Source organism: Anser brachyrhynchus, assembly GCF_964034855.1.
Source record: "Anser brachyrhynchus genome assembly, chromosome: 3".
Taxonomy (NCBI): domain Eukaryota; kingdom Metazoa; phylum Chordata; class Aves; order Anseriformes; family Anatidae; genus Anser; species Anser brachyrhynchus.
In genome coordinates this window covers 26,009,599-26,035,800 of record NC_137696.1, presented here as the reverse complement: position 1 = coordinate 26,035,800, position 26,202 = coordinate 26,009,599, and the positions used below count along the sequence as shown (strand labels likewise).

Below are 26,202 nucleotides of genomic sequence, written 5' to 3'. Positions count from 1 at the left end.
AAAAGGAAGGGCTTCTGTTTGACCCTTTGCAGACCTGAAGAATTAGCATTACAGTTGACTAAACCCACAGGATGCATCTCAGAGGTCCGGCTCCCTACTGAAAAAGACCAGAAGACTGGAACTGCAAATTGAACCAACACTGAATACAATTTTATGCAGTGTTGCTAGAAAAGCCCTTTCTCCCCCAACAAACACAATAGCAATGACTGTCCTTTCTGCTCTTACGAGTCTCTTAAGACACATAACTTCAGGCTTGCAGTGAAAAAACATGCATGCATATACATGTATGATTTATATATTTTTTTTTATGTGTACATAGACACACACAAAAAGCCAACCAGTAAGGTCAAGTCTCATTTCACAATTATGTTTCTAGAGTTGTCTCCAATCAAACTAATGCTCCAAGACCAGACCATCACATGAACGCTTACTTTTCTTTATTATCTACAAGACCTCTCCTGGCCAAAGAAATAAAGTCTCTATAGGAGTCCGATAACTTTACAAGGTGAAGGCATTTCTGTGTTTATTGTAAGCCATTTCTACTGCGAATTGCTAACAACTTTTCAAAGTGCAACACTGATCTGCAAATGCAGGCACACTAATACATCAACTGCCATGACTAATGTATAAACTTTTAATGACCTTGGCAAAATCTGTCTTTCATTGGGCAGGTGCCACTATTTTGACTGTACAAAATATTTTGGAAATATGTTGAAAATTATACATGTTTTGGAAAATATTTCAGGATTTCAGTATAGCAAATGTAGCTGTATTAAATAAGAGTTTGACATGGAGGAGAAAATACACTCCAAAGTTGTGTAAGTTTCTTTTTAAAAAAAGAAACATCCTCCAACCATTGTACATTCACAGAATGTTGACTTTTTATCCAAATAAAGAAAAAAGATAAAAAATTATCTTGAATAATTTTCAGTTTCATTCAGTCACTGTCATCGTCTTGTTTCAGACCACCTCCTTGCTCAGTATTGCCTTCTCCATCACTTTCCTTGTCCCAGTCTTTCATAGATGCTCCCATCATGAAGTCATCACGCAGTATATTCCATTCTGGTCCCTCTTCAGACTTCACTTCACCCTGTATGTTTGAGGGGAGGGTAAAGAAGAGAAGATGAGATGAATGTGAAAGAGGAGCAGGAAAAGATGGAAGTCCTTCAACCAACCAAAATAAAACCTCACGCACCATTTGCACTGAAAGACATCCCAAAGGCCAGCTCTTCATGCAAATGGTATACAAATATGAAAGACAATCATACACGACCTGATACTGATAAGGAAACTTGTTTTAACCAACCAATAGAAGAAATAAGGAAACAAATCAATTATTCATTGTGGACGAAACAGTCAACCCTGGGCATAGCTTCCTTTATTAAAATCTTTCTTGGCAATCAAAATGGATTCATGATATCATTTATTAACCCCCAGGTGCTGCTTCATTAGAACACTTCTTGGCACATTTCTAAAACACAAATATGGATTTAATAAAGGCTTAAAAAAAACAAATTTAATATTGAACATATTCAGTGATACATGAACCAAATCTCCTTTATGTGGATTATTACCTCACTACCTGGGCTTGTCATATGGTGCAAAGCTGCCTCTAAGAAACTGAAAGTTGATCTACAGTCAGCAAGCCAACAACACCTTATTCCAAGTTTCCTACTTCTTCAAAGTGGATAAACTGAGGCCACAATACACGGACTGGTGAACAGTTAAGTGACAGGAGCCTTAGTTTTAGGTTAGCACTGAAAACATTGCTAGGTTGCAGTTCTTCTAAGTGACAGCTCATACTTGGACAGTGCAACAGCTCCATCCTGTGGCAAAAGTTTTAAAGAACAATATGAAGCAAGTCTGACATTCCTACTGATACTAAAAACTGTTAAATGTGCTGAAGAAGGATTTCAATAGTTTGAGCCTCTGCAGCAAAACACTTCTGAGGAACAATACAGCTCAGTGTCCAACATGCAATCAAAAAATTATTGTACCAAAGAGGAATCAGGGGAACTGAAAACAACTTACTTTTGAAGGGTCTTTAAAACATGTAACTCACTGTTCTTCCCACTCCCCTGCTTAAAAGCATAGGTAGGCCTCAACTGGTTCACACTAGTGTAAGTAACTGCCACCTCCTGATGCTGTATAGCAGATTAGGATTACATGTTACAGCATCCTCTGTGGATGTGGTTTTGCCTACTAGATGCAAAACCCATAGTAAACGTATGATCGCTGCAGACATTTGTTCATGCCTCTTCTTTGCAGTGCATCTCTAAACTCCTAGGCATACACACTGTGTAGAACCACTGCATCCTTAAGCTAATGCTCACACCACTTCTGAGAGAGAGCAGCATAAACAATTTAACAGCAAGAGAAATTAGGAATAGAGAATGCAGATCAATGTTAATCTAACACATCACACCAAGAGAGGCTCTTTGAGTGTAAAAAGTCTGCCAAACAAGACATATATTTGTAATGGGTAACCAAAATAGAAATGTTTATAAATGCGACTTGTTCAGCAGTTTTTGAAAGGTTACCTTCACAAAAATAGCATTACAAATCTTAACACCTTCCTCCCCAAAAGGAATCTCCCAGGGACCAGTTGGGGGGGGGGGGGGGGAAAAAAAAAAAAAAAAAGAGAAACACTACAGTACTACAGCTATTCATCAGGATGCATGCACCTTTTTTTCCCCCCTATTTTATTTTTTGTCTTCACAGCTGCTCTCATAATGCCTACTCCTAAGGGTAACTCTCCCACCTCTAGCAGCAGTGGAGAAAACAACAATCCCCTTTTCCCCCAGGGGAGTGACTTCTATCTTCTTTCACTCTTGCAGAAATTCACATAAATGGAGTATCTAGTAAAGCCTGAAATCATCTCAGGCAGGGTGATCAATTAACTGGAATTAAGAGTGTTACAGACTGGGTAGGTCCATATGCAGACCTTAAGATATTCTTGTGGTAATAACGCATGTCAGTGCCAACTCTGCTATTCTGTTGTTGGACACAAGGAGTTGAAAGCTTTTTTTTTTTTTCTTAAAACCAGATTCCAGTTGTTCTATATGTCCGTCTTTACAGAGTAGAGAAAGGTCCCAGAGTAGGGAAAGGTCAGAATGACTACAAAAAGCACTTTTTAAAAAAAATAAATCCCAGAACTTTTAGAAATAATCACTGCTTGAACGTGCCACAGAGTAAAACTTGAATTACCCAAATAGAAAAATCCCATTTTCCTTACAAAATCCACTTTTTCCAATAATAATAAAACCAACAGAGATGCCATTTCTTTTTCCACACGCGCATAACAAATGTTATTGTCAGCAATGATGGCGTAAGGCTGCTCAGGCTTTGACAAGCCTCATTCTCAAATTCATCACAATCCACTATTCAGCAAGCGAACAACAGGACAAAAGCAGGACCTCAACAAAAAAGGGATGCTGATCCTCCACAGAATTACCCACTATGTAAGGAGACACAAAGGTTTGAATAGAGATTTACACAAGTGCTAAGACGACAGACAGAGGTAGCATGTCCATGCCTGAAAGATGAAGATTAAATACTTGAAAGCAAATATTTAATCAGTTTTAAGCATGCTCCCAAGTGAAGAAAACACTGCATTTGGTATCTTCATTCCTAAGTCATTTACTGCTCTGTTTTTCCCATCACAGCTACCCCAATCTATTCTATCACAAAAAAATTCCCGGAGTCTTAAGAAAATATGCAGCAAGACTATCTGTATAATTAACAATTAGTTCAGCTGTAATATTGCCTCCCCCATTGTTTTATATAAGAATGTTAATGTACTTGGGCTTTCAATGCCATAATCTAGTTTAATCTAAATAAAGCAAAAGTGATTCTTGGCACTTGGAAAAATAAACCAGTCTTCATTCTATACAACTGCCTTTGAACTCCCAGTCAGCTGTTCATCCACCTCTCCCACATTCCACGACATCACTGAAGTTCCCTTTGAACATCCCCACATGCAAACAAAACAGGCTATATAAACATAAGCGTGTAATGCTACACGAAGTGGTAAGGCAAGGAGCGAACAATTGTTTTTTGTTATCCCTCCCCCCGCCTTTTATACACACTTTTGTATAGGTTTGTTCTTTGCCTGAAGGTGTGGTAACCTGTTTTAGAAAGGTCTGAGAGGCAGCGACCAGCAAAATGTCTCAGGAGTCACCGGTACGTGGTGTTATCACTGCAATATGACAGACCAAAACCCAAAGCTGTAGTTACCATAGTGCAGCTGGCCCATTTGCTGGGAAAGCTGGATAGCCCAGTTGAAGAGATCATACAAATACCACAAACTGGTGGTTTGACGTGTCACCTAAGCTATCAGAGCATTAGCTCAAGTCTGACGCAAGTACCTCTGTAATGGGGAGATACTTCCCAAACTAATTCTGGTTTGAAGACATTCTCTAAAATCTGCACCAGGACAAGACGAGCAGAAATTCTTAGCTAAGTCCTAGTAAAACCAATCAACAAACAAAGCTTATTTCCGTCATCTAGAACAAGCAGACATCACTTGCAGAATCTGGGCTGGAATTGACTCCTGGATGCTTTTGGAGCAATTTTTCTGTGGTCTTGCAGTACAAGCAGCAGAAGGGGACTTACCACTGCACATCAGCTGCTTCAGTCTGCAAACGAGTGCCTTAGCCCAGAGCCTACTTCGTTTGAAAGCACGAGAGAATTAAGTTCAGTCTAAGTCACGGGACATTCTCATTTTTAGCTGTTGTCTTACTGGGATAACACTAGTCTCAAACTGGAGCAGGAAAGTTTTCCAGAGCTTTTCAGAGCCTTACTCATAGGCTGATAAAAGTCCTGTAATGCTTATTGGTGACAGTGTTAAAGTATATGTCCTGAAAACAGAATGCACAGATTAGACTTCACTCTGCTTTCTACTAGCTTGTGGATCTTGAACATACCTCAGTTTCTGCACCTGCATGACAGCAAAAGTATCTGCATGACTGTAGAGATTCCCTTATGGTCTGGATTCCCTTATTGTCCAGAAGACAACAACTGCAGAATATTAACAAGTTAACATTTTTCAAATGTAAGAATTACAATCAGCGCATTGGGCTCCCACGCCTTTGCTCCGTGAACAAGATGAAATGCCAGAGCTTGCAGGGGCATCTCTCTTTACAATCACATACAATAAATGTTTATTTGTACCTGTCAGGGAAGGAATTTCTAACATAAATATCTTTAAAGCAACAATTTTAAGCTCTGAGAAAACAATTCTAACATGCCTAATTAATTTGAGCTGCCTCCCCAGGTTCCTCTATTTTGCTCAACACAGACATCCAAGAACTCGAAATACAGGGAGGCTTTTGTCACAACCAAGAAGTTAGAAGTGTAACTGCCAAAACGCATTCTCACGTTAAGTCTGACAATTATTCTCCCTGCCAACCTGCATCTTTCTCCAAATGACTGCTGCTATGCTGTTCCTCATCCCCACGCAAGTTAACTGAAGCCTAACTCAAAAACACAGCATGTACCAGAGGTGTCTCCATTTAAAAAAAGAAAAGCAACAAAACAAACAAAACAACAAAAAACATACACGCAAAAAAAAAAACAACACACACAAGAAGAGACAAACCTTGGAGTGGGAAGACAAAGAACACCAACAAAATCATTACTCCTAAATTTATTTCCAGGAATATCCAACCTCATAGGCTAAGAACAGTAAGTTTCCTCTCAGCTACGAGTAAATAAAACTGTAGCCTAAGAATCTGAGAGAGCAATATAAGCAAACCCCCAAATTTAATGATTTTTAACAGACAAATGAAACAAAACAAAAAAAAACAACACACCTTATGTTTAAAGCAGAACTGTTGATCAACTTATTTCAGACACAGTGAGATCTTCACTATAGGAAAAGTTCCTACATGCGTCTGATCCCAAACAGACCAAAAAACCCACAGATCTGGAAACTGGGACTACATGCTGTACCTGTTACTGGCCCAAACTTATAAGCTGAAGTCTCACAAAATTCGCTTTGACTTTGGAAAGCATTTTTGAGCTTGCAGAGCATGCAATACGCACAACAGAAGTCTATTCTGCTGCAGAGTAATGCTACACAAACATTTATTCCTTAAGGCGAGTGTCATTCAACAACCATTTATACTCTCTCTTAATGCGAAATTAGAGTGACTGAACTAAATTGCCTTTGTATATTTGAAGTGACACTATACCGTAGATACCAAGCATGGTATGGGAGATTTATTCAAACCACACTAGGATTTGTATTTGCATTGCTAGTAAACAAATACAAGAGTGATTTTTTTTTTCCAGTATGTTTTGAATCTCGTTGTTTCTGTTCAAACTTCTCTGTAAGTAAAGCACTGGAATTATTACTACAAGGCAATGGAAGCACAACAAATACTGATTTTCATTTTGAGCACAGCCAGAAGACCACCCACAGCTTAATGACCTGCATGAGGAATCTCCCCATTCTCACATCGTCCTCTAGGGTTTACTGCAATGGGGGAGGATGTGTGAATGAGAAGGAACGCTTTGGGTTGGCATGCAGAGGCTTAAACATGCTTCAACCTTAGAGCAGTCAGAAATGTATTACAGAAATCTAAAAACAAGCATTTATCTGGACTTAAATAAAGAGGAAAAATCATTACCATCATTATTAAATGCGTAATTGAAAAAAAGAATCACAGGAGTTTGAAAGAACAGGTTTCTTCAACCTCAGCTCATCAGAAACCTCATGAATCAGTATTTCTGTCAGAAAAAGCAAAAATATTTAAAGAATTCAAGTGTAACACAGAGCTCTTCTGCATACAGGAAGCTCTGGAGCTCTTCAGCACTTGCTGGGCTCCTGTTCTCATGGCAGTCATCTCAGAAATCCCTTCGCCGCACAAGGAATTGTACCACTTGCTGCTGCAAGATTATGCCCGACCATACTACTATTCTCCTCGTATATTTTAAAGTGTCATGTTTGTTTTTTGTCCTCCTGTAACAAAAACTACTTCATTATCCTCAGCTATTTGCTTTTACCTTCATACCTGCAATGCCCACTTACCAGCTTTTATACCACCGCCAGTGAAATTACTGCCTAGCATACTGGTCACTACTATCGCAGCATTCACCTGTTATTCCTACCTTTTCTCTATCTGTCAGTCTCCATAGAGCTTTCACATTTCATCTACTTGAACAATAGGATCCGTAAAGCAAAGACTGCACAGCACCTAGATCCATAAATTCCTGACAAAGATCCAATGAGTTGTATGGTTGAAAACAGCATACGATCAAGACTGTTGCATTTAAAGCCTCATGTTATGTTATACTTTCAATACCATAATCAGCTATATAAATTCTTGTCTGATAAGTGACGTACTGGAATCATAAAGCATTTTGTTCATAAGACATCTACGGTTTGACATATAAGATTTAAGGTAGCTGCATTGCTTCATTGAGAATCTTCATTCTGTCTCACAAAAGATCATGCTGCTCATCAGTAAGACTAGGTAGGTCTCTGTGCTAGCTAAGCCTGAGCTTCCAGGAACCACAGCCAGCAAAATAATGTTCACTGTGTACCAAAAAACATTGGCTAATTACCAAGAGCAAACTTAGATGGACTCCTCCTTACCAACTTCTATTGATATTCCTAAAAAGGAAAATAATGAACCAAGAGTTTTTCTGTTTGGATGTGATTCAAACAAAGGAAGAAAGAACTTTTCCAGATAATTAGTATTTCAGCCCAGAAAAAAATCCCACACAACAAGGGATAGAAGAAGCTGGTGCTACATTTTTTAATATGTATTTGGTGCAGTAATTGAAGACATGACAGAGTTTAAGGATCAGCTCTCACCCTAAACATTCCCCAGATCCAAAATATCCTTCTTGCAAGGTGCACAGTTTCTTAACCTTTACATTGTACCTAGAAAATATGTAACTACCGTAGAAGCACCTGGAAAAAAATATCAGTTTAAGACTAAGGCCTTCTATCCACTATCCCTCAGAAGTCCAGTAATAATGTCTTACAACAACCTACTTCAGACAAGTATTTTCAAGTCACAACAGATTTTTTCACATTACTCATTTATGAAAGATACTTAGGCACTGTCCCAGATGGGTATCTAAGACCTTCTGCATGCTTTTAATAAAAAAGTTTGCCTGCTAGCACAGTAAGGAAGCATGAAGGCCAGCAGTTGTCTGGAGTACTTTTGATGCTTTCTTTTTTTTTTTTTTTTAAAGAATAAATTAGCAGCCTGCAGATTTTTTAATAATCTGAACGTGATACCAATTATTTCCTATAAATGATGCTGAAATCATCCACTGTTTTCCATTATGTTTCAGCAAGAGGCATAGCAAAGCAAGTCCCAAAAGGTTATCTCAAACAACGAAGACCATAGTAATAACCAAGTCCTTTACCTCCAGCACTTAAGAAATCATCTCAAAGTACAGCTGATTAGGAAGCAGAGCTAATAAAAAGCCTCCTTTTTCTGACTCAGGATTTCCAGTTACATTTGAGTCCTGAAACAAGTATAGCTATCCAAAACCTAGGAGGAAGGAAGAAGAGAAAAAAATACATCTAGCTTGTGCATATTTTTATTACTAAATATGAAATACTGGAGTTTTTATGACCACTAAGCAGCTTGTCTGGCTAAACGCCCCTGTGCTCATTGCCCCTACTTTTACTTAAATGGCATTTGCAATATAAACTATATGCCTGCAAATCCAAGTTTCTTTGAGTTTACTTTGCTGCAGTTTCCCACACACCGTCATAAGCAAGCAGCAAATTCATTAACAGACCATACACCCTGACACTCCCAGGCTGCTTTTTAGAAGTTAAAACCTGAGAGTGAATAAATAAACTGCCTGTGATCCCAATCCCTTATCTTAGCCATCTGGCTATCCTTTCTCCTCATTTCCAATCCTTCCTTCTACATTTCTGCATATGCTTTCACAATGACTGCATATTGAGAAGTAATGAAAGAGGCCACAAAGAGAAGAACACCATCCAGGGTTTGGCAACAAAGTCAAAAAAGGTCAGATCTTTCCAAGAAGACAGCTTTAGTATTATTTGTAATAGCAGGTTAAAAAAATATTATATATATCTTTCCCAAGTTTCCAGTGAATTTCAGAAACCGTCATTAAAAACTCGCCAGATTATCCAAAAGAAAATAAATAAATAAATAAATATACACAGACTGAATTGAGCAACCCTCTAACTATTGGAAGCTGTAAGCAGTTTGACCCATCACTCCTGAACTCTACCAAGATAAACAGAAGAGTAGGTGTGCACAGAGGTCATTTATAATACACATCTCACATCTGCTAGTTCAACACTTAGGAAATAGGAACATTTTATACCTTAATAAAACTTCAAAGTAAAGCAATCAATTTTTCAAGATAATATGCAATAGAAAGTGCTTAGATGAGGGGAAAAAAACTGGTTCAGAGAGACAAGTCCCACCCAGTATTTGTTACTTTCAGAGAACTTTTTCTATAAACTCTGTGGAACAGTCAGATTTATTTTCTCTAATTACATTACCCTACCTATAAGAGTTATGAACAAAGCCAAAAGTGGACAGCTGCTTTTATAAGGCTTCCAACTCGATTTACCAGATAAAACTGGATATATTTTTTAAAGTTGTTTTTTCATTAAATCAGGGCTGTGTCCACAGTCACAACTTCGTGAGATCTGCTGAGGTTGGTTTTGAAGTCAAAAACTATAAATTTGGTAGGGGTGCAGGCAGTGGTTAGGAAGTACTCTTTAGCAACCAGGGAGCAGCTGTTTGACAGTTACAGCATTTTCCGAATAAAAAGCTGAAAGAATTGTAATTTGGAAAAAGTGATGGATCCCCAAAAGAATAATGACCTGAAGCATTTTAAAAAAGTTTTCTGCCATTGTTGCAGGGAAAAAATGCATAAATTAATAAATAAATAAATAATGAAAAGATTTCCCCTGGCTCTGACACAATGCACTTTCACAACTTCAGTCAAAAAAGTCACAGATTACACTGAAGACAACTCTCCTTTTAAAATAATTCTGCAAATCATAGTTTTACACTTCAGTAAAGCAATTCTATAATAGGATTTGACATTTTGGATGTCTGTGCTTTGTATACTTACAGAAAGATCAGAAGATGATGTATACCACAAGTTTGTGGTTATTTTAGACACAGTTTTACTGAAAACCAGCTTGGCAACATTGTCTGGGAAAACAGAACAACACCATAGTCCCCTGTGCATTAATAACCAAATAGCAAGGCAAGTTACTCTCAAATATTACAGATGGAGCCGTTTGAATATTGCATCACATTTCAATTGTTAGTCCCTGTTTAAATTCACTTAAACCTGCCAAACTTCAACCGCATTAGGCTGAAGTTTTCCATTGCAGTCACCTGCCTCAGGCCGAAGGTTTTTGCAATGTTTCAACTAAAACACCTCAACTCTTTCCAAGGCAAGATGAACTTAAAACATTTTGTCTGCTCTAAGGAAGAAGGATTTCCTACATGCATTCGCTAATACCTTGTTATGCATTTTCTTGAACTTACAAATCATTTAATGACTATTTTGGAGCTGGGAATGTCTTTTGCTATCTCCATGAACACGTTCCAAGGTGTGGCCAAGTTTTAAACACCTGGGGGACCAGCCTTCCCAAACCTGAGGTCATCACCTCAGTTGATATGACAGGCTTTTAGTAGCCAAATTCTCCTGAAATAACCGTCCTCACTGACCACATGCTATCTGCATCTTTGAAGACCACATGTGAATCACAATAACAAAGAGAGAACCGGTCCTCCTGTGCAAGCAGTTGCCAGGGCTGCTTTAGCATTAGGAACCAGAGTATAGAACTGTGTGCTTGGCCCTGAAGTGCAGAGGGAAAGAACCTCCTGGGAACATAAAACAAAGAGGATAAAAAAAAAAAAAAAGAAGAGGTTGGTGAAAGCAGACTGTGCAAATCACAGCCTTTTTTCCTTCCTGACTTCTAGTCAAGTACAACAGGAAAAGAAAACAGGCCCTAGGAGATACAAAAGGAGAGTAGAAAGGGAAACCTGAAGGCAAGAACACAGAAAAAAGGGTGAACCTAGTGACATAAAGCCATCAGATCAATTTTAACTCTCTTACCTGAAAGTGAACTCACAGCATTAGATTCCTGACATCTATTAAATACTTATAAAAATACTGGCAAAGACCTACATTCCCATGTTAACAGAAATAGATGTATGCTGTTAGACAGAAAACTGAACTTGTATATTTTCAACAACCAACCCTGCTGATGACCCAAAAACGGTAAGTCAATACATGTTCCTGTAAACAGATTGAAAGTAAAAACGTCAAACAACTTCTAACACTGCAGAATAATCCTTTATCTTAGAGAAGATAAGGTAATTAGAATATAGCACAGTGGTGGCAGGCTGTGCTATATTTATCCATAAAGATGTAAAATAGAATAAAGAGTGTAGGTAGTTCATCAGCAAATACTGGTAATAAAAACAAACTCCAAACATAGGTGGCTTTCAAGAAAGTACACACACGTGAAAGACAGATGCAAATGCACGATTTATAACTAAATACAAATTCAAGTTACTGTGAATGTAATGGGAAGACGTTAAAAGTAGGAGAACAACTTTACTTTGGCTGCATGTGAACTAAATTAATACTTGGCTGCCCCCCCAAATCTGCTGGAACACAGGCATGCATCGTTACTCCTTCAATTAGTTCTGTGAAGACAGAATACAACAGTCACAGTAATAAACCTCTCCTACTCTGGAATGTCATTATCACTTAAAATTTTCTTTTTAAGTTTAAAAGAGGTGCTGATGCACCTTACCAAATTCCTCGAAGATGGGGGTGCTTTCATCAACACATTTTGGAAATAGGAGCACAAATGACAAGCAAAAAGTTAAGAGAGCTTCTCTTGCTTCTGCTGAAATCATAGAATGAATAACCTTGCTGTGACTGACATGCTGCAAGGGAGAAGGGCTGAGACTGCTCTGGAAATGCTAATTCTGAAGTTCTTTGCTTTCTTACAATTAAGATTTCAGAATTCTAATTCGCTGTACCTGCAAGCATTCCTGTATAGATTTAAGGGATCAGAAACTTCATTCAACCTTGGAAGCAAAGGTACTTCCCTAAGCCAATGATCTTAACTGCACCCAGAAAATTGCTATGGACGCCTAAAGCTAGAAATAGACCTGAAGTCTATTCTAATTCAGTGGAGTCTTAGACTTTAATTGGAGCACCTGGTTGCACGAAAACCAGAGTAGGTTACATGTATTAAGATAATCTGCAAATAATAGACACGAGCATTGAAACTGGCCTCTCAACAACTACATACTGAAATATATACTTGAAACTTAGCACAATTAAAAATTTAACTTGGAAAAAATAACAAACTCCCTATTTATGAAATCTTTTCCAGAAAAAGGTGCTAAGAATAGGACATGTTTTCCCAGTAAGGATTCAGTTCAGGCTACAATCTACTATCGTTCCCTTGCAGACCAACAGTTGCCCTAAATCCCAGGCCAGGTCAGATTAACAACTTGCAGCCTATGGAAGAGAAATTAAAATACCTGGAGGCTTTAGAAGAATGAAGTGTACTTGACAAAAATATCACCTATGTTAGACCCTGTGACATGGGCATACCTCTGAAAGGAACTTAACTCTCTAGGAATAGCATAAAGAATCTTTTGACATCACTGTCTACTTCTATATTTGCTCTACAAACATAAAGATGACTTCAGCCTCTACGTCCAGAAAGACAGCTGATATGTAGTACTATTAAAAAAAAAAACAACCAACAAACAACTAAAATGTAGATTATTAACATTTCTTCAGGTTTCTTAAAGGTGGGAAAGAGCCAAGATCTAAGCAATAAATACTGAAATGAAAACATGCTCTGTAAAGATTGCATTGAGCGAGAATGGAAAGCCCTTGTATCTGCCGATAAATGCTTCCAAAAAAACCCACACCCAAGCAAAAAAAAAACAGTGAGGCTTTTTTTTCCCCCCCATTATTCATTCTTATCCCACAACACAAAGCTTTCAGATAAGGTAGGGGGAGGGACATTACATGACCTTACCCAGAGGCAAGCATCTTGTACAGTACCTTGGAAAAAAAAACAGGGAAAAACATTACACAAGTCAGCTGGCTCAGCAAGGATTAAGAAATACCTTGATAAACAGTTAGTGATATGAAAGGCAAAGTTTTTGGCTCCAGCTCAGAAGAGTAATTACTCCCATCTGGGCACACAAAACGTGAAAAGGGGCTACAGTCTCAAATGGCACGAGAAATTTTTTCACAGCCTGACAGTCTTTCACAGCTGCATTGGGTGGGTACACCAAGTAGTGTTTAAGCTAATGGCTAAACGTTTGAGACTATAAACAACAACACTAAGCTCTGGCAGACTTACAGGTTACCTGTTCTTCCCATGAAGGCACGAAACTGATGGAAAAAGAACATACTTTTAAAAGAATTTGTGCCACAGCAAAATCCGACCACTACAGATGGGCCTTTATAGAACTTTTAATTTCTTTTTCTCATGCATACCTATACTTGAGTAAATAATCAACCACAACAGAGCTTTGTAAGGGATATCTTCAGCAATCCCTAACATTTCGAAGGAGCCAAACTCTCAAAACCACGACAGCAAATCTATCACTCAAAAACCACTGTAGAGTAGGAAGACTAAGTATTTGCCCATTCTCACAAATATAGTCAAATCTCCTTTCATAGTACCAGGTGCGGGTAAAGAAAGCTTTGCTTTCACTGGGAAAGCTTTATTCTGCTATTTTTCTTGCTGCTTGTTTTATGTGGGTGGGGTAGTGTTTTTATTGTTCTGGACTGTTTTTTTAATTGATGGCATAAAGCCTGGAGTTTGGGATTGGCATCCCTTCCATTGTTTATGTCGAAATAAATATATTCCCCTCTCTTTTTCAAAAATGAAATACACACCATACTCTCAATTGCTACAAACAAAGCAGGCTACTACAAAACAGAAAACAAACAACCTCCACCACCAGACCAAACAAACAAGAGCTTTCAGATGGCATAAAAATCTACCAGGCTTGCGCTCTAAGGAATTCACTGTCTCAAAGTCTCATTCCTGCCTACTGCTCTCTGAAATACCCTCAAAAGACCAAGAAGCAAAGATACAACTGTGGAAGCCAGCAGTGTTGTGCAGTGGCAGAATGTCTGTACAATTCTCAGAAGGAGAGACTAAAGATCAGAATTTGGCTTCAACAACTAAGAATATGGGAGTATAATGAACAGGTAAGATATATTCACAAGAGAAGGCAGATTAAAAAAACAAAACTCTTTTTCAAACTGTTCTTAAAGAGCTTGGTACACTGCTGAATGGAGAGTCACTGAAGGAACACAACACTGCAGGAAACGTGGAGACAGTCTATCCATGTAGACATGAATATTAAAAAACCACCACCAACAATAACAACTAAACAAATAAACCAACCCAGAAGCATGGCCTTAAGTTCATGATGAAAAACTCCCAAATCTGAAGATTTTGTTCACAAGCAATATGAAAGCAGCACCTATCCATGCTCAAAAATGACACTAGCCAGCCAGCATCTAAAGCATTATTTCTCCAGAACACTTTAATGGAAAAATGCTATTACTGATACTGCCAAAATAAGACACTTCTATGGTAAAAAAGCATCTGCAATGTTTTCTGCCCTAGTAATTCAAAAATCGCCCTTCTACAATCTGACACACAAAAAAATCCGTTTTTGCTCAGCTGTTGATTCATTGTCAGTCTGCCGTGTTTTTGCAGCTGATATATAATTCCCATGACTGTTAATGATAATCCTGACCAGTCCTTAATATCAGCAATAGTAGTAGGCACTGCTATTACTCTGACATTCTGCTGTTCCAGGGAATAAAAAAACAACACTCCCCCGCCCCCCCCCCCCCGCTCCCTAAAAAAAAAAAAAACACACATGCACACATCCCCACCCAAACAAGCAAGCTGGAATTATTTAAGGAGAAATAAAGCGTCAGCACCAAGCTAAATTGTTCTCATTATCCAAGGAATTAAAAAAAAAACCTTTAGTATTACACTTGCATGAAAATTCTATGAACTCTTCATGCCAGGCAGCGTTTCCATCATGCTCCCCAAGTGCACACAAACAAAAAACATATGAAAAACTGTTGTCTCCCAACTGATTAAAGTATTTCTTTCTGGCACCAAAAAGCACTTAGTTAACTGGTGTAAGTCTGGGCCAACAGAAGTATTCCACCCATTACCAAGCACAAAGTTCAAACCTGAATGCAAATGCGTGTCAAAAACATGCAGCTTCTGAAATACAAGAGAGTATGTCTGAGCAACCTGTTTTTAACCCTGAGCTACTCAGTGAATCAAAAGGACTGATAAAGAGTTGGACAAGTCCAAATAAACTGTATCCTTCTCGGCTATGTTTGGAAAAATGTAAGATGTGCTAAAACACTTCTTTCCAAAACACTGTATCAGCAATAAAGCCCCAACAGCCCCAACACACAATTTGAAAGAGAAAAGCTTACATATAAGATTTAATGTCTCACTTTCTTCCTGTCACAGTATTCACTTGTACAGCAAAGCCGCAAAGTTGCGGAGCATAATCATCCCGCACAACTGAGTCTGAAATGCCTGAAACTGTGTGTACCCACAAAGAGTACTGTCCAATACACCATGTAGGATGAATAGACACCATACCTTTAACAATTTTAAAGAACTCATAACTATTATTTCCCAAACTTCAAAGGTCTCGACCCATTACAATCTTACAGTTTGTTTCATGATGCGCAAAACCCAAGATAAAGTCTATTATTATTATTATAAACACAGCTAAAATAAGTAGTTTGTACACAAGGCTTGATGCCGTATCAGGAAAGCTTGCAGGGTTTTGTACCTTGCTGCCCAAAAGTTTCCTTTCTAAATAGTCTTCAAAAAAAAAAAAGAAAAAGCAGGCACTTGGATGACAGCTGTTCTGAAGTGCAGGCACATTAGCAGACAAAAATTACACTGAGAAGCTATCTTGTAAGCAGTATTCTACCCAGGTGAAGCCTACCTGTTTACTTTTTGTGCCCTTCCCAGGATTCTGCTTTCCTTTAACACCTTCCATGCCTCTTAAAACATCGATGAAATCTTTCTTTGAAACAGATGACAGCAGTTTAGCACGTCGCCTCTCAGAGCTCCCAACTTTCTTCACTTTCTCATCAACGTTCTTTTGGTGAATCCTGACAGCATTGAATAACTGTACAACACCTCTAAGATGGAAGGCAAGGGAAAGGAGGTGAACAACAAAACAGAAACAGCTTTTTAACTCAAGTTGCCTTTGCAGATAAGAACCTTCTATCAAAACAACCAATCAGCACAGATGCCAGATGGCTTCTAGTTACTAAAAATGAGTACTTAGAACCTCAATTCAATTAAGATGTAACATTTACTACAATACAAGAGGCTTTCAATTTTCTACCTTCCTTCACACTTACTGCTAGGAGCCAGTAACAAAAATCTACAAATAACCATTCAGACCCCAAAACAAGCATGGCGCATTGCGCTGAGATCAATATAAAAGCATGTTTCATCTTCAGATTCATCCTACAGTTCTTCATCCTTCATCTTCAGTTTCATCCTACAACCAGCTATTAAATTCCTCAGACAAGATCTTAAGAGCAGCTGAGGCTGCAGTACAAGGCAGAGGAATGAGACCGGTAAGGAGAAAAACACATACAGAGAGTATCAACAAGGAGCTCGACTAGTTCTGTGGCAGTGAACTACAATAATGCAAAACAGGCAACCGAACCTAGCAGCCACGTATCTGGTGAATCCTCTGTGGAGAAAGAAGAAACAGAATAGCAGAAATAACTGTTCTGCATTTTTAAAGCATTTTGCTAATTTAAACAAAATGAAGGGGTCTAGTAAAGCACTTCTGTTAAGCAAACATTACATTCTTGTCTAAATTTGTATGCTTTTGCAAACCTTCTGAAATCTTTTGCTGAACTTGATACTGTACAATGCAGACCTGTACATAAATCACTTGGCTCCTGCTAGTCATTTCTTAAGAGTTCAATCTGATTGGAAACAGATTATCTGCACAGGCTTTTTCTTCTCTTTTTCCTCCCTTTAAGATATATGTGTATTTCAGGAAAGCTTTCAAAATGCTCTTACCTTGTGGCAATTCTCTGAAGATTTCTCTCTCTGTCTCTGTCTTTGACAACATCTGGCTTCACTCGGCACATCATTTCCCACTCCCGCTTTTTATCGAGCTGCATTATAAATATTTTTACATGAAGTAAGTGGCATTGAGCATCTGAGAATGCAGCATACTCTGATACAATATGCAGCAAGAGGAGATAAAAGATGATAAATTGACAAAGCTCAGTTTGGCTGAGGGTAAGGGGAACTCCAATACAGCGCTGGACACCAGGTCTGAGGCAAGTCTCTTGCACTGATGCCTTCACACTGACTGCTACAGACAAGGAAATGATTCAAAGACAGTTTTCAACTCCAATACTTCACAAGCTGATCAGAGAGAAACTTATAAATAATAAATTTCTGGGCATGTCAAGACAAGCATGTTGCATTTTGGGCCTTGGGAATTTGACTTCCTCTGCTGAGTTAATCACAGTGCAGCTTTTGTGACTGACAGCGGTGCATAGCAAAAACTACAATGAGCAGAACTCAAACACCAAAGAGTACCAAGCGCCCACTGGAGAAGAACTGCTGTATACAACACTGATTTTTGTCTTTTTTTTGAGGCTCACTGTTTCCAAATCCCAAACTGATCAACTTTTAAATTATCAGGGGCCACACACCACCAATAGCAGAATGCTATTATTTCCGCAGCTCCTGCACCAGGAGTAAGGTAACATTTTTAAGCCCCTTCAACAATCTAACAGTTCTTAGTCCTGGTGATGCTGCATTAAGTCTGTTTTATGCAAGAAGTTTTTCATGGAATTTCAAAGTCCTTATCTTTATGATCCCAGGCAGACTATTATGAATTCATCAGTTTATGACCATGTTTTGGCCTTTGATCAAAAGAAGTGCCCTGATCTACCTTCCACCAGCAAGAAATTAATAAAAGGCAAACTGCCCTGAAATTTTTCTAAGGGGGAACAGGTCAGTTTAGAGACCTGCAGCCCAGCTCTGCTTTACAGTACTGCCACATATTTATTGTATGAGAACAGGTATTTAGGACAGTTAGAACTGAGGAGATACCTTTACCAAAGCTCTTTTAAAAAGGCAGGCTGTGGCGTAACCACAGAATGTACCAGACTATCAGGTGGACACCGGGATTTCCCAATAGCACAGAACTAGAAAGATGAGACATCAAAACTATTACTATATTTTTCAGCTTGAAGGTGAATCCATTTCATCCTGGAATTAAAGTTCCACCAAAAAAGGCAAACAAACAAAAACAACATTCACAAAAAAAACCAAACCAAACAAACAAAAACACTAATTGCCAACAGTTTTGCTTTCTTTATAACAGTTTCAGGATTGTGAATAATTCAGGGCACAGATGTCATCACAGAAAATTCCTACCATGAAAAATCAAGGAGAGCAAACCAATCCACACGCACGTCATGGATTGCTGCAATCTCAACCATGAGGCCTTGATTTTGGAAGTCACAGCAGAATTTGGATGACCACAGTTTTCTGTCCTTTGTCATTCTCACCTTCTATGACAGAGCTAGAACTACTTGCATTCCTAATGCCAACAAAAGGAGTTATATCCCAGATCAATAACAGTAAATAGAAATCTGAGCTTAAGGATGGTTCTTTCATCCTGTCAACAACAAAAACACCTCAAGCTGACTGACACCAAAAACTCTGCCGCCAAAGATCAGCCTGTCCAATGGCCCAGAAAAAAACAGTAACGTAAGAAACCCTAGAGCAGGACTGCCTAGAAGATCAAGAAATTGAAGCTACTTGAGGTCACAGTGGAGTAGAGATTCCAAAACTGAGAACAGGCTCATAGTGCTGTCCCAAATCCCTGCTTAGAGGATCTTGCCGCATCCCCACCTGACTGATTGTACAATGAAATGCTGAGTCTTTTTCTCACCTTCCTCCTCTTCTCCAGCCTCTCTTGTTTTTCCTTTTCTCTCTCCTTCTCCAGTTTTTTACTCTTGGCCAAGATGATGGACTTATTTTGTGGTATCTTTTTGTTGAGCACTTTTGCCATGGCATCTGCCCAGCCTGCACCCGGGCCAGGTTTGGAGTTTGTTGCCTCTTCAGCCACATTGTCGAGGGCTGCCACTTCATCCTCATCATCTCCATCCAAGGCTTCACCTCCCGACGAGTAGCTGTCATCTGGAAGTCCTGAGCTTAACTCAGAACCTAGGGGTAGAAAAATGAAAAAGAAAAAGGCATCAACATTTCTGTTTCTAGTAAAGGCCCATCACAGGCTCAATTTGTTCCATATGCAAATGTTATTAAATTTCAGGGCCAGGTACTCCTTGCTTAAGATGCTGCTCTAGCAGGCCTGCACCATCATAATGAATGTATAAGCAAGTACCTACTGCTTGCTCCTCTCAGTGATGTTTTGAAGTAATTTTACCTAAACAGGTTAGCTAAGAGGCAAAAGATATCCCTGGAAATTTATTATTAGATGAAAAAAATATTTTGATGACTAGGTCTGGTAAATTTGGGGGGGAAAAGGATATTTTTCAGTTAGGAAAATATAAGTTATATGTGTATATACACACGTATGTATGTATATATATGGATGTACATACTTGTATAAAAACTGCAACAGCGACATCTAGTGTTTAAATGCATGTAGCCAGATTAAATTGAAGGTGGGTATTTCTTACATGAAAGCAAAGTTCGCTCAAGAAAGTAGCACCATCAAAAACATGATTGCCTAGGCACAAACACAGAGGGGAGACTGTTTTGCAAAACAGAGAACCAAGACATTTGTCAGGTAGCTCAAAAGTAACCAGAGGCACTGAGCTTCTCTGTTTCATTTTCTGTTTCTGTTCAATTTCTTCATACACAAACAAAATACCTTTAAATTCAAATTTGTTTACCTCATATCCCCATCAAAACAAAACAAAGTAACTGGAGTTAAAATACTGAAGTCTGGAATCCAGATACAGCACAAAACACAGCAAGGAAAGAAGAGCTACACAAACAAATATGAAGAATCTACTACTTCCCTCACTAGCCTGTTTGGTGGGTCAAGTAAGAAAAATAAAGTCCTCAACAGTGAGGACGATTAACTAGAATGAAAGTGGCTGCAAGTTTGGGGTGTACCAAAATGCTTGGTCACTTTAGGTCCACCCGTCTTATCAGGTAATCAAGCAGCAGAGGTGAGTGTCCTGCAACTATTAGCTCCCATTCCACTAACACTTGTGCCACTCAGAAGATTCAAATGAATTATGTTATACACAGCTTTCAAGGCTGCAAAGTCCATCAAGTGATGGATAGACAGTACAAGGCTGGGATAGATCGTACTAGGCTGGTTTCTGACATCCCCCCCCCCAGTCCCACCTGCAAGGGGACAACTCCCCACTGGTTCTGAGAGACCAGCTGACTGACTGCTCCTCACCTCCGAACACACCGCTGGCTGCCTTTCACCTATCTGCCTCTATCTCACTACTTCAGAAAGAATATTTTGAAATCATAACGTTATGTTCCACTGGAACAAGGGCTTTAACTTTGTAAGCATGACTACACCCCGTCAGTTACCTTGACAAGCCAAAACACTGAGAGAAAGAATTAAGGAGGTGCTGACAAGATCCATTTTCCATAACACTATACAGAGACAGCTTTTGATCATATTTATTTTTAATTCATTACTTATTTAAACATAAACATATACCCTGTGGTCAGACTAACTCATTAATTTGCGTTCACCGTGTGTCTTCTTGAAATAGCAATGAAACAAGGTAGCAGCAACACAGTGCTGTTGACCAGTTTGAAACAGAGCCCACCTTCAGAGGCTAGAAAGGCATTTGGTCATCACAGAAAGCAGCAAGGTTTTATGTCTATACCACAGCCGTGGAAGAGAAATACTTACTGAACTCTTGTTTGTTACCTACGTGAATGTGATTTTTTACTACAATCAAGGTGAACGCTTTTTAGTGTTTCCTCTCACCCCACACAGGATGAATATTTTTTTCAGCACTCCTTACTACAAAATTTAAACTTTGAAGCAACAAATTTGTCCATCACACTCAGAAACTACTTAAAGCTCCCGATGTGTATCTATATCCCGATTTCCAAACTAAAAAACAAAGCCACATTGTTGCACATGAAGTAGGTGCACAATCACATCCTGCTTCCTACATGTAAAACAACTCGTCAAGTTTTCAGCCCTAGGCCTTGTCCATGCTAGAATATTGCTATCTAGGATTGCAACAAGGATTTAATTCCTACTTACACCTCTTACACGTACCAAAACTAACAGCTACCAGAGGTCCAAACCTGAATTCCACGCACTGCTTAGAGCCAGCTTCCACAGTTAACCGTAAAAAAATAGAATAGGTTTAAAAAAAGCAAAATTGCAAGACCATGTACTAATTTTCTTATATAAATGACATCCTTTGTTAATTAACTAGGAGAATACGCCAGATATCAAAATATTTTGCAAGACAATTGACACTTTGAACAATTACAGAAAGATAAACAAAGGCTTTAACAACCAGCCAGGATTGACAGTTTTTGAATACATCAAAGGATCTGTCTGTCAACAGCAAAGTAATCTAAACTAGATTAACTCCATCAGAAGTAGTTCTTGGAGCTCTATTGTGAATTACAAGGATTCAAGTCCCACAAAGTTTCAGTACAAAAAGCTCTAACTGGGGGGTGCTGTATACATACCTACGTGCACAGAATCTCTGTACTTTCCTCACCTACACTCGCTCAGTGATCTATCTGGGCATGGACACATACAACTGAATGTACCAGTCTTCAGAAAGGAGCTCTGAAAGAAGCTCCTGCTCCAGGCTTCCCTTGGGTTCAGTTGTGACCCTCAGACCGAACAGAACCACTGGGAGCTGACCCCATGGACACTGCCTTGACTCCTCACAGAACACGGAAAGGGAATTCCAGTTACATCGTGTAACTAAGAAGCGGTCACAAGCAGTTAGGTGTATCCCAACAACACACAAGGCAAGAATCAATATAAATAATGAAACGTGAGCGTGTTTGTGCTCTGTTCATATTCAACGCTCTCCAGGTGGATGACCACAGTCGGCGTTTCGTGCAGGTTTCCCCCGAGCAGGGAGCAGACGGCAACCCCCCTCCTGTACAGACAGCCACAGCCCATCGCCCCCCGGAGCTCCTCGAGCTCTGCCCCCTACAAAACCACGCACCCCACACCCCCAGCAGCCTACGGCACCCGGCTGCCCCCGGGAACAAACAGGCTGCGGGGAGAGAGCCCCGGTCCCGCCGCCCTCCCCCCAGTACCGCTGTCCGCCTCCAGGCCGCACGTGCCCGCCACGGCCGCCGCCATCTTCCCCCGCTGTGCTCCCTGCTCCTTCCGTTCCGTGCCGTGCCGTTCCTCTCCGTGCCGTTCCGCCTCCAAACGTTCCGGAGCTCGTCTCTGCTGCTTCACAACCACACACAACAAATGTCTTATGCTGGGGTTTGGGGTTCCTCTTTCCAGAAATGTGCTTTGCCAGCGCCGTTGTCTTCCCAGCACTGGCCTTCTTGATGGACCAGAACATCTGGGCAACTCTTGAAATCCAGGTGGAGATTGTTAAATTTAAACAAAGCTATGGCAAATTACATTTCTTTCCCTGGTGAGGTGCCACAAGCCAGCGTTAGCTGCTCTCTTTCTTGCTACAACATGGCATTTCTTGCATCAGGAAAGCATTGCAGTCTTCATGTAGAGATGGGAGCAGGAAAGCCAAGGCACAGATGGAGCTGAACTTGCCAATGGATTTGAAGAATAACAAGGGGTTCTACAGATATATAGGCAGGAGGAGACAGGCCAAGGAGAGTGTTCCCCCTCTGATAAACGAGATGGGAGAACTGGCTTCCTCAGACATGGAAAAAGCTGAGGTACTCAATAAGTGCTTTGCCTCAGTCTTCAATGGTGGTCAAGTTTCCTATGTCTGTCAGGACCCTGAACCTCGAGGAGAGGGTGAAAGGAGTGGATTCTGTCCCACTGTGACAGTGGAACAAGTCCGGGACTGCCTAATGAAATTGGATGTGTATAAGTCCATGTGACTAGATGGTATACATCCCAGGGTGCTGAGAGAGATGGCTGATGTGGTTGCCAAGCCGCCCTCCATCATATCTGAAAAATCATGGCTGTTGGGTAAAGTCCCTGGTGACTGGAAAAAGGGAAACATTACTCCCGTTTTTAAGAAAGGGAGAAAGGAAGACCCGGGGAACTACAGGCCGGTGAACCTCAGCTCTGTGCCTAGGAAGATCATGGAGCAGGTCCTCCTGGAAGACATGTCAAGGCACATACGAGATAAAGAGGTGATCTGAGACAGCCAGCACGGCTTCACCAAAGGCAGATCTTGCTTAACCAATCTGGTGGCCTTTTATGATGGAGTGACGGCATCAGTGGACAAAGGAAGGGCAATGGATATCCTCTACCTGGACTTGAGCAAAGCTTTTGATATGGTCCCTCACCACATTCTTCTCTCTAAATTGGAAAGATATGGATTTGAAGGATGGACTGTTAGGTGGATAAAGAAGCAAATCTTCTTAGATAACTTACTTAAAAGCACTCCAAACTAAACAAATGGAAGTTTGTAATCAAGAATTGCTGTTACTATAAGAATTAGATATGCTGGTAGGCACAAGCTCCAGGATTCCTTGGAGCCCTAAAGGTGCAGTACAAATATCCTAGACATTAAAAGATACATCTATAGATATAACTATAGCTAATAATATATCTAAGAAGATTTATCCAAAAACCTTGTCATCTTAGGTCAGAATCATTAGGCATGATCATATGGGTGAAACACTGCACTCCTGTCTACCTTCACTGACACTTTAGAGAGCCTGTATTAATAAATTTGTATTAAAACAAGGCGGTGAGGTACATATTTTAAATGAGATACAAGGCAATGAAATACCTGTATATTAATGATCTCAGATTGGTGATTTGATTTTAAGATGACTTTGTTGCTTTCTAAGTCTCAGTTATCACTGAATTGTTCCTCAGAAAAAAATACCTAGGGAGGAAAAATGTTGCATGTAGAGTATTCTTGAGTATTTTGCAGGTTTTAAAATCTTTAAAATGCTATTTAATTTCTGCACCTTGTATTTTTGTAAATAAATATTTCGTTTGTTGTTGCTACCCTGCATAGTCATTGTAGTCATTGACCTATGTCTTTGTACTTGTCATTTGTTTTTTGTTTGGTTGGTCGGTTGTTTTTGTTTTGTTTTGTTTGATTTTTTTTTTCCCCAGTAATGTGTGTGGTAGCCAAGACAGAAAAATCCTTTCACTACCTCAGTTTCCAGTGGAAAAATTAGAAGTTGGAGAGAAGTCAGAAAAGGAGTGGCAGAAATTATTATATGGCTGCAGGAACTGATTTGCAAAGAAAGAATTGAGAAAGCTAAATATGTACATCATAATTAAGTGCCAGCTAAGCGCAGACAGTATTAGACATTGTTTCTATCATAAGAATTCCAGCAGAGCAGAGCTATGTGGAAAGATTTTCAGTCTAATTCAATGTTAAAATCAAAGAGAAATCGTGTTCTGAAAAAGGTGGGCCTCTGCTATGACTGCAGAGGAAAAAGAAAGCCATAAATGTCCCCAAAGTCTATAATAAAGAGGTCCAAGCTTTACAGGAGACTTAATTCCTAATGCTTCCTAATGCTCCCTAATGCTCTAGGGCTCGAAACTAGGGTGTCTGCAATAATAAGCACTAACCATCTGGTCGAGTCTGCTACATGATGAGAAAGACACTTAACCATTTGCTTGGCACAATTCATCTCTGAATCATGTAGCATCAGAACGGACACTACTAGGAGAAGGGTGTTAAACTATATAAAGAGCTCTTCAAGTATGGCAGTTACAGTCCTCATTTCCTCGTGAATACATTATTGAATGTGTCTTACTCTTGGTAGCATATTTGTCTTGGGAGTATGTCCAAATCTTTAGATTAACTCTTGTAATGGGTTCCAATAAATGATGGGTCTGAACTTTCTTTGCTCAGACTGATTTAACAAGTCATGCCTTTTATAGCATATTTCTCTCCAGAGGCATTATCCAGAAGGATTTGTCAGCAAATTTGTTGCCAAACCTCCTTTCAAATGACTATCATTGTCTCCCATCACATAGACCTGAATGCTTTTCTGGACTGAAAATGTGGGCTGAGGGATGCTGGAGATACAACCAGCCTATGAAGTCTTTCCAGTCCAGACAGAGCTCCAATTACCTCTCTGTTTATCACTATCAGCAGCATCTGAAGAACAGCTGAGGCACAAGCTGGCATTCTGCATATACAAATCTGCAGTAAAGCCATGGTTAGTGAGACAGAGCATGAAACTTTGATCTGTGCATGCAGCAGAGCCAACATCTGGGGGAAAAAAAAAGAAAAAAAAGAAAAAAAAATGGCACAGCAATCCTAACATTCTTTTCTAAGATTTCAAGTGTAGTGGTTTTTTGTGGGTTGTTTTTGCTTAAAGTTTAAATATCAACAATACTAGTATAAGCCCAATTAAAGTAGTTACTCTTAGTTAGGGATCACACCTTTGGCAGCCTGTGTGGGAGAGGACCACAGATGCAATATAGTTATGTCAAAATATATTGCTCTGGGTTTGTCCTGAAGAAGCCTGTATTAGCTGGAGTTTCTCAATCTGCAAAATCTTCATGAACTGATTGTAAGTCTATAATCTGATAATAAGTCTATAAGTCTATAATGCATTACTGTATTTCAGCCAAGAGATAGAGAAGTGTAAATCACATCATACAAAAAGACAGGAATGGAGAACTCTTCTTTTGCCTTTCATATGTGGAAGAGACACTCAACGTAAAACTTTTCAACTCTGAGTCAGAAAATAACCAAGCTGGTGACTAGATCATTATCTGCTTGGATGTGACAGGTTTTTCTAGTCAGCCAGAGACTTTGTGCAGCTAATAGCTTAGTCTCAGAAGAGAATGGGAGGTGTCCTTGCCCAGCATGGCACCATCAGCCTCCAGCAAGGAGAGAGAGAATAAATGGGGTTAGAACAGAGAAAGCATTTTCTGTTCTTATCATATCAAGCTGCAGGGGGAAGACCTGGTAGTGGCACACAACATGGTCCAGTTTTAAGAAGAATGTTAATCC

The 26,202-nt window shown here is 39.5% G+C and overlaps 1 protein-coding gene across 1 annotated transcript; it reads right to left on the bottom strand.

Moving 5' to 3' along the window:
• Positions 1-493: 493 nt before the first annotated feature.
• Positions 494-23,717, bottom strand: RRP15 (ribosomal RNA processing 15 homolog). Its single transcript, XM_080585080.1, has 5 exons — positions 22,376-23,717; positions 19,026-19,300; positions 17,129-17,226; positions 16,026-16,224; positions 494-1,090 (listed from the first exon to the last, which is right to left on the bottom strand). The coding sequence occupies exons 1-5, from the start codon at positions 22,419-22,421 to the stop codon at positions 938-940; spliced, it is 771 nt and encodes a 256-aa protein (XP_080441206.1). The 5' UTR covers positions 22,422-23,717; the 3' UTR covers positions 494-937.
• Between the last annotated feature and the right edge of the window lie 2,485 nt (positions 23,718-26,202).

Excerpts from the sequence above, each read along its gene's own strand:
- RRP15 (XM_080585080.1), bottom strand. The coding sequence starts at position 22,421 with ATGGCGGCGGCCGTGGCGGGCACGTGCGGCCTGGAGGCGGACAGCG. Across the intron at positions 19,301-22,375 it reads CGGCCTGGAGGCGGACAGCG|GTTCTGAGTTAAGCTCAGGA; the intron begins GTACTGGGGGGA and ends TTCTACCCCTAG. Across the intron at positions 1,091-16,025 it reads AGGGCACAAAAAGTAAACAG|GGTGAAGTGAAGTCTGAAGA; the intron begins GTAGGCTTCACC and ends TCAAACATACAG.